Genomic DNA, 9,850 nt, shown 5'->3' on the forward strand with positions numbered 1-9,850 from the left:
ATCCCAGTGCTGCCTGTGGATTTTCTTGTAGTTTATCTTGTAGTATATCTACAGTAAGATTCCGTATTTTGTTTTATTCTCAGGACGTGGAAGGAGGGCAAGTTCATTATCATTGACGATTCCTTTGAACATGAAGTCTGGCACACAGGAACCAAGGATCGTCTCATCTTGATTGTGGATTTTTGGCATCCAGATCTCGACGAAAAAACAAGGAGAACATTGGATCCTATATGAGTTAAGGAGAGTGCTTCTAGGATTTTGTTAATTAATGAATTAGCTTTTTAAAAAAAAAAATTACATAAAGAATTTGTCTTCTGTCCGAAAATCTGTTGTTTATTAATTTGGTTATGAAAATATGGTGGAGGTTTATATGGAAAAGAATTTAGATGAAGTGTGTGATACTATGTGTATGCATGTGCAAATTATTTACTGTAAGTTTGTGTGGACAGAGGCATAGTTAAAATGAAAATTGTGTGTTTGTAAGATAACAGTGAAGAATGATGTTTAAAAGCCTTATTATAAAAATAGTTTAGTACTTTAGTAAGTTATATAAACGATAGTAAAAATATGATATCCGGATTGTGAATCAAAACTGTTGATCATTTGAAAGAAGTTCAGTGTGTTTTTAACTGTTTTAGAAATGCAGCCTTTTACTATGCAGTGAAAAAAAAATGACTTGCTCTTTAATATATTGTTGAAAATGAAAAAAGAGAATGTAACCCTCATCAATTTTCAGTGACTAGAACTCATAAAAATATTTGTCTTAATAAAAAGTGGCTGAGTGCTTCAACCGATGCAAACATAGTCTTTTTCAATTTTCACCACCATCACACATTTCAAAGGGAAATAAATGTGATCTCAAAATTTACTAAAATATTATGCAATGTGTATAAAAAGTGTACATAAATACTTGACATCATGTTTTATAAATGCATTGCACAGATCACATGATTATGACAAATACCTATACATGTATATGGTAGTATGTGCCATAAGTGTTCGTCCAAATTCAAAATTTAACGAGACGCTTCGGAAAAATAAAACACAGAAATAAAATTATAAAATATTTTTTCTTACCTTAATACTTTGTTATATAGCCTTTTGACCTCAGAACTTTCTGTATATCTAATATAAGCCCTGAACATAATAAATTGGGATGTTTATCCAGATACGTCGAATGGCTGCCTCCAGCTGATTTTTACACAAGAATGCATCAACCAGATATTTTCAATAATTCAAATCAGGAGAGCGGGCCAAACCATTGAATGAATATTATTCTGTAATTTATATTCTTGAACTACTCGGGCTCTGTGAATAGGGGCGTTGTCATCTTGAAATATATATATATATATATTATATATATATATATATATATATATATATATATATATATATATATATATATATATTTCTCCATATAAAAACACGGTTATCAGTCCCAACGTCCACTTTGCACTCATCACTAAAGATGACCCTGTTATAATAGTTTTGTATCTGTTTCCTCTACACCAGGAGAGCCGTGCTTTTCTGTTCACTTCGCGAATTCTTATGCGCTTTCGAACAACTCTTCAAAAACCCCTGTTTGTACAAATTTCGCTGAACTGTCCGTTTAGATATAGCAGAGTCTCTATTTTCATTGAATAAGGCTGTTATGTCTGATAATTTTCTCTTTCTGTTTTCTTTCACCAACCTTAAAATGCTGCGACTGTCTCTGTCACTTAGCTTTGCCTGCTTCCCTTTCCTCGGTATGTTTTCTACACTTCCTCGCTTGCGATATTTCAACTACAGAAGTTATTGTAGACCGGGGAATTTGTAATCTCCTTGCTATTTCTGAATGTTTTAATCCAGACAGGTAAAGAGAAACGATGACTTCTTTAACATCAGTACTCAATTCTTTACGCACGGTAGCCATTTTGTTTACAGGGGAAATACACAGCAGACGAAAATAATTTTGCTACGTATTGTGACACGTGACAGTCACGTGGATATGCTATAAATATATACTTATTTATTCAACATTGACGCCATGGTTAAAAGATACAGCGTCGACGAAGTTATGTGAAAATGTAAAGTGACGTAATGAAAATTGAATTTCGAACACTTATGGCACATCACTGTATTTATTATTGACAAAGCAATTTATATCTAATACAAACCATAGATATTCTGAATTTTTTTATGCATTATATGTCTCAGAGAACTGTTGTAAATCAGTTTAATGATTTTTATGATGTACATTTATATATATATATTTCTTAGTAGAATTTAACATCTTATATATGAACAGAATATACAATGTTTTGTTTGTTATTTTTGAAGCATAAGTGATATTAGTTTTTCCTAAGTTTAGGTTGTACATGCAGTTATATATTAATCAATGTGATAAAAAATATTATTTTGCTAAGAGGGATTTTAATAGTAAAGCTGCTTTATCCCACCAAATAATACATGTATTTTTGAGTAGAACTAAAGGAACCATTTTTAGATGTTTTGAATAAGAATAATTCACACAAAGTCAAAGAAATATCATCATTTCTCAAAATCTTAAAAATTACAGTATTTTTTCATTAATCATTGTATTCGCAAAATTCTGTTTTTAGATAAGTTTACCTACTTTTTTATTGCAAAATTAATTGTTTGTAGTTAATTGTTATTTATACAAACATGTTAGCAAATTATTGTTATTGAACTAGTCTATTTGTTACAAGGAGCTGTTTTAAAACATGTTAGCAATTCAGAAATGTAAAATGGAATGTTTTTTCCCCAAAGTGAAATGTCAATTGGTCTTTTTATAGCAAGTGGAAGTGTTATTGCAAAAGTTATTAGATTAGGATGAAAATGAAATTGGTGCAAAGTTACATTTATAATTTTTTAATTATAATTATACAAATCTTCTCTACTTTGATAAAAGAATATCTAAGTGTTGTACATTATTTTTTTCATCAGGGGTTATAGCCAAAATGTTTTGTTTCTTTTTTTTATTCAAAAGATATTGTTAAAAAAATCAAGTGCCATGAACTGTTCGAACAAAACATTCCACGCATCATGTGACAGTGCTATTGCTTTAGTGTATATTTTGGTGCATTACACATTCAAAATGACAAGCAATACAATGTACATATATTCATTTATTGTTGTACCATATACAATTTAACTGCTTAAAAATCATGATTTTTTTTTTGGAGAAATTGAAGTCAATGAAGTTAATGGGGATTTTTCAAATAATATGTGAGTTCTCTATCTTATCAGATGGGTAATTTTATGTTTCATTTCATTGCAATTCACTATCTATCACACATAGGGTTAGAATTAGATTATTAAAAAAAATAATTTGAAAGTATGGTTATTGCATCTTGACCTTAATTTTCAATCAGGCTTCTTTATTTTTGTAGAGATGATTTTTTTTAAGTTGATCTTGTAAGAAATGGTTGTTAATATCTTAAATTTCTGCCATATTGATACTAGAAGTCAGTTTGATATCTTATACTTATTTCAGAATCTTTTTAAAGTTGATCTTTAAATTGTTATTACTGCTATTTCTATAAGCTTTTCAAAACAATTATTGTTATTTGCATGACAATGCAGGTTATGTTGTTGCTAAATAAATTCAGGTTTGATTAAAACATGAAACTTTTATTTTTAAAAATAAGGCATTTCTTAGAATGTAATAAACACACAAGTTTGCCTTTGACTAGAACATTTTTAGAGTTGTAACAATTTTTCTGCTTTTTTTTCAAATGTTTTAATTGTGTGAGGAAGCTAGGTTGTTCATATTAAATAAATAAGGTTGTCTTTTTGACAAATTATTTTACATTATTGCTATTAGAGAAATTATACATATATCTTGAAAAGAAACATTGAAAGCTAAATTATGGCAAGAAACTTAATGTAATTTTTTTTATCATTGTAAAATGAAGAGGAAAAAAAGAAACTTCATTTTTTTTCAAATATATATATAAAAAATATGGGATTTATTTTCATACATTTAAGTCATCAGAACACCCCTTATTGAAATAGCTGAGTAGAAAGAGTTCCTATGAAGCATTAAGTTGAATCATTAATACATGTCAAATGAATTTGTGTTTTTAAGCATTAAGTAGATATTGAATGCATGTCTCATTTATCTGAAAATTCACCAAGAGTTAAGTGTATCTCACATTCAGTTACAACAATAAACTGTAAACCTTAAGCTTAATTTTGTTCGGATGTTTTTTTAAGTATTTATTATGATGGCATATTTATGCCATCCACATTAATTTTTGTTAACATAGCATACATGTATAATGCCAAGTCAAGATAACCATCTCGTCAAGTGATGAAAACTTTCTGGTTTGTCGACAAACTCCGACTTTATATCTTGTCCAGTCAAGATAAGGTATCACATTTGTTACCATAGCTATCTTGACATGACGAGATAACTTATCTAGCATCATGAATAAAATAGCTGTCACAAAAATATGAAAACTATGCACATGATGTTGTCCAGAAGATGAACAAATTAAAGCATAACTTGTTAAATTTATCAGTTATCTGAATAACTAGAATTTGTTAAATTAATCAGTTATCTGAATAACTAGATTTTGGAATACTCTTTGAAACTTTTTTGCTCAATTTTATTTTAAGTAAATACATATCCTACTGAAAAGGAAATTTAAAGTAGGATTTACAATATCAAAGATGGCTGACAAAGATGCCTGAATACATTACCTTCTTCTGTATTGGTGTAGTACAAATCCTAACATTGATCCAATTTAATGTTACAGTAGTCATTTTTGTTCCGGTAAATTCTTAAAGGCTGAAATACTAGTGGAGATCTAGACACGATGAGCAATATGACTCGAGGGCCATAGATCATCTTTTAATAGCACCCAGGGAGTAAGGAGGGGGGGGGGGGGTATAAGGGAAGGGTGTTTCTAGAATTTAAAAGTTTTTAACTCTACTAATAATATGTGATACTTTGATGTTCATAATGAGTTCAAAATATAGTTTATCTGTTCCTATCTTAGTAATCATATTGAAAGTAGATCGACACACGTACTTAAAGTACACGTTTTTAAGAGGGTAACCAGGAATCCACGTTCAACACTTAAAGAGGAACTTAACGTGTTGACAGGGATTACTGTGCTAGACCAACCCCCTCAGTTTCGTTCATAGTCCCAGAAAGTTGACAAATAAGTGAAAATCCAGAATATAAATCAGACTAATTAAAACCAACAGACAAAGTCAATACTCACACTGCTTGTTTATTAATACCAATTGTCATAAACGAACGATAGTACTATTATTTCAGAACAATGTTTGATCCCACCATTATTTGGTTTGTCATCGCGATGGCCATTTTTGTGTAGTTGCACAGACATTTTATTCATTGTGCGTATGGAAAACAGGTGCTTTTGAATTGGAGATAATGGCGCTCCAAAAATGATGAATTCAAAAATAGATTATCTGATTTAAAATCGATGATTATGTCTTTTTACTAATAACTTCCTAAATATGGACCGATTTTACAAAACGATATAATAGAATGCAGTCTTAGAGTTATTTATTATTTTCTACAAAAGCATTAACCTGGTTAAGGTGTGAAATATGAAGTTATGATATTTATATTTTAAGTGATATGCTAACAAAGGTTTTTCGGAACATAGATGTATGATGAAACTGAAAGTATCCTAATCATTTTTTGTCTGGACTTTCAAGAGTTTTCGGTAAGCAATAGAATATTTTAAGTGAAAAATGTTAACATGGCTGTTGTTAAATATATACGAAGTTTGTCATTCAAGCTGTTATTTAAATTCTGTAAAGGACAATGAATACAATTGCAAATGTAGTTCGATTTATCAAAAAATGAGAACAATGCGTTAATAATATGTCAAAACAGTGGGCCAGTTCACCTAATTTTGCATAATTGACTGTGCAATGCAATAAATCTAGCAATTAAAATTATTTTAATATCTTGCGCGTTATCTCGCTGATAACATCTTTAATACTTATCAATTTTGTATCGAATAATTGTCTATTTAAATTTAAGTGTATTGTGCTATTTATTTAATCCTCGTAAAATTCGCAAATTTATCAGTTGTACTCTATATGAATGTTTTATCTTGATCTTATGCCATCAAGCGAACTTTATATTGTGAAAATCAGATCTAAAAATTGGGTTTCTCAGTTAGATAAAAATTTGCAAACATGTATTTTTTGAGTCCTTTGTAATGGAATTTTGTTGGTGACTTTGGATTAATGCACAAATATTTTCCAAAATCTGAACAATGGCGGACGTAAAGTTACCAGATATAGGTCGACCAAATAAAGAACGAGATGGCAAAGAAGGTAAATAAGTGATATTTTGGGAACAAGAATATGATTATATAAAAAGATCTATGCTAAAATGATATTCTTTTGGAATACACTGCATGCATGTATCGGTCCCGATATATTTTCAAAGTACACGTATTTTCAGTTAATCTTATAATTTCAAAGTGTGTCATAAGCTCATGAACATGTGATAAAAGGGCTAATTAATAGCAAAACCCTGCCTCTCAACATTCAAAGAACACAAGTTAGATCAATCGTAGTAATTTTGCAAAATCTGGCAAATTTAAGTCAAGGTTGAAAGAACTATACTACTATTCATCTGAAATTTTCATATTTTATGACAAAAATTTAAGACTTAAGTTTATGAAATGCCACAAATATGCCTTGGATCGGCGCAATGAACTATTTTGAAAAGTAGGTCAAAGGTCAAGTGTCAGAGTCATGAGATCGGTAACCCTGGTATTTTACAAAAGCTAAGCAACATACTTGTAAAATATATAATCCATCCTTTTTACATTTTTAGCTCACCTGAGCCGAAGGCTTAAGTGAGCTTTTCTGATCACATTTTGTCCGGCGTCCGTCTAGCTGTCCGCCTGTCCGTCTGTCTGTAAACTTTTCACATTTTTGACTTCTTCTCAAGAACCGATGGGCCAATTTCAACCAAACTTGCCAAGCATCCTTGGGTGAAGGGGATTCAAGTTTGTTCAAATGAAGGGCCATGCCCTCATTCAAGGGGAGATAATTGGGAATTAATAAAAATTTGGTGGAATGTTTTAAAAATCTTCTTCTCAAGAACCACTGTGCCAGGTAAGCTGAAACTTATGTGGAAGCATCCTGGGGTAGTGTAGATTTAAATTTGTTCAAATCATGACCCCCGGGGTTAGGGCGGGGCCAAAATGGCTGACCAGAGTTTTACATAGAAATATATAGAAAAATTCTTTAAAAATCTTGTTCTCAAGAATGACAAAGCCATAATTCATCATATTTAAATGGAAGCATGCCCAGGTAGTGTAGATTCAAGTTTGTTCAAATCATGACCTGCGGGGGTAGGGCGGGGCCAAAATGGCCGACCAAAATTTTACATAGAAATATATAGGAAAATTCTTAAAAAATCATCTTCTCAAGAATAGCAAATCCAAGATTGGTCATGGGACTACTTTTGGATTTAAACTTTTCAATAATAAACCAATTTCTTCTTTTCCTAGCCACAGTGCTCAGGTTAGCGATGTGGCCCATGGGCCTCTTGTTCAAGATATAGGGTGTTACAGACGGACCGACAGCTAGAGAGACGCCGGGTATTGTGATCCCAAAGTGTCCCTCTGTTCTACTCATTTATGGACACAAAGCTTTAACTATAGAACTGAAAAAATGTAGTCTGACAAAGACAGTATATTAAAATGTAAGATATATATACTTGGCCAAAGATGTATGGATATCATTGGTCATGCAGATTCGAATTCGCATTATATAAAGCCTGTGGGTAAGTTATGCACCTGAAATACAGAACTTCTAGAGATATGTACATGTAAGTTATCTAGTTAGTTTAAATTCATCACTGACCAGATTTGCTTATAGACATTGCATCTTGCGTTTATATTCGGATGCTGCATGTCAGTGCTCTATGTTTTCCAGATCAATTGATAGATTAAAACTTCTGTGAGATTTTCGGTTCAATTTTACTTTTACTAAATATTGGATCTCAACATTGAATAAATTAACATAACAAGGATGTTAACGTTAATTTGGAATAATAATTGTCTTTCCTAACCATATCTCTAGAAGTTTAGTATCCATCGTAATTAAATGAAGAGGAATGCAAGTTTATAATACATGTAATACCTATAAAAAGAAAGGAAAGAGTGATACACGAATGAATTAAAAAGTGCAGGTAAAATTAAACTCTGGGGTCTTAAGTGATGTAGAATCTACTCAGTTTCAAATTTCGTGCTCGACAAGATGTTTTGCACCCTCAACCCCTAACCTCACGGAGTCTCCTTCACGAAGAAGCAAAAATGTATCCTCTTTTATAGATCTAGCGTATACGTAGCTTTTAGACTAAAGTGCGATTGCTCACTCTGTCTCCGTATTATTTGACAATTAAGATACATGCACTTTCATATTTACCCTGAAGAAAATGGATCGATTTTGATCTAGGTCCTCATTTAGTCATTAAGCATTAGATCTATTTTCTTCTACAAAATGCTAACCCCCTTTCTCAGTTCCTCGTATTTTAAGTTCTAGAAGAAAGTGACAATTATAGAAAGCTTGCGAGCCATCAGAAAATATTAACCTTGTTATTCATTACATCATGAAATATGTTATTTATTATTCATTGATTTATCCTTTAAGCTTAAACCCATTAGACGATACATTCCTAAATTAGCATCAAGGATTTCTACATCAAATGTTCATAAATTAAGCTGTATATTTGTGTCAAGTTTGGCAACCTCTATAGAAAATGAATTAAATTGCATAAAATATTTACACACCTGTGTCGGCTATCCTCTCACTAAAATTTACTGTTACTTGAATATCTATATATCACACCAATGTTAAAGAAGGGTCCAGATTAATTTCAACTATAGCACGTACATGCATTTATATGAATATATGATCATATTTACTGAATTATGGTACTGAGAGCAGAGAATTAAAAGTGGAAGAAAAAGATTAATGCAAAATCCACAAAAACTAATTTTCTTAACACGACATATAAACGGCAATTCAGACGGTCAGTTTGACCATAATTTCTGCATAGGGATTTCGGATTAATGGTGTATTGAAATTTGTGACCCACGAACGTAAAATGTCACTGATAGTCGATGCTTTTAGTTTAATGTCGGATTAAAAGGTTAGAACGAGTAAGTAAATCTTAGCAGAGAACTCATAGTTAATAAGTATTTAAATTAGTAACACATTATATATACCCGATTATTTCAATATCTAAATGTACATTGTTTTCTTCTCTAAATAAGTTAATCGGTTTGCAAACTTAAATGATACTTAAAGGTCCACTACAGGCTAATTGATCAATTGCTTTTTGTTGTGTAAGGATAAATATGTTGCGTTGAAGAACGTAAATATAGTTATACAATAAAATGATTTAATCGATCTCTTATGAAAATAATGGTTTTGGTATCCCCAATCATGAGAAAGAAATTCTCCCTCACAAAGTCCATTAGGAGGAAACCCCTGGTGGGCCTCTTTTCTGCCTGGTGATACTTGATCCTTGACCTTTCACAATCTGGCCACAAGAGTGAACAGTTTCTATGGACTATCCAGTTTTGGAATCTGGGTGAAAATCCTTTTTATTTAGCACATTTTATTCATTTTTTGGAATAAAATTCTTCCTTTGTTATAAGATTCACGACCGGGCACTAAAGAAAATCGTGAGCATCTTCCTGACGTTAAGAGTCCGGCACCGAAAGAAGCCGAAAAGGACCAGGAAAAGCAAGAGACCAATTTACCTCCCATAGCCGACAAGAAACAACCCAAACCTAAAACAACCGAATCTGAAAAAGTTCAGAAACCGGAGACT

The 9,850-nt window shown here is 31.5% G+C and overlaps 1 protein-coding gene across 1 annotated transcript in view; it reads left to right on the top strand.

The window, feature by feature from the left end:
* Nucleotides 1-971, top strand: part of LOC134275929 (aspartyl/asparaginyl beta-hydroxylase-like) — a 13,055-nt gene extending 12,084 nt beyond the window's left edge. Inside the window, 1 exon segment of the mRNA XM_062758214.1 lies at nucleotides 84-971. Coding sequence (XP_062614198.1) covers nucleotides 84-234 — 151 coding nt within the window. The 3' untranslated portion in view covers nucleotides 235-971.
* Nucleotides 972-9,850: the final 8,879 nt, after the last annotated feature.

Source organism: Saccostrea cucullata, unplaced genomic scaffold (assembly GCF_032062105.1).
Source record: "Saccostrea cucullata isolate Sc308-1 unplaced genomic scaffold, CSIRO_AGI_Scuc_v1 ctg139, whole genome shotgun sequence".
NCBI classification, from domain to species: domain Eukaryota; kingdom Metazoa; phylum Mollusca; class Bivalvia; order Ostreida; family Ostreidae; genus Saccostrea; species Saccostrea cuccullata.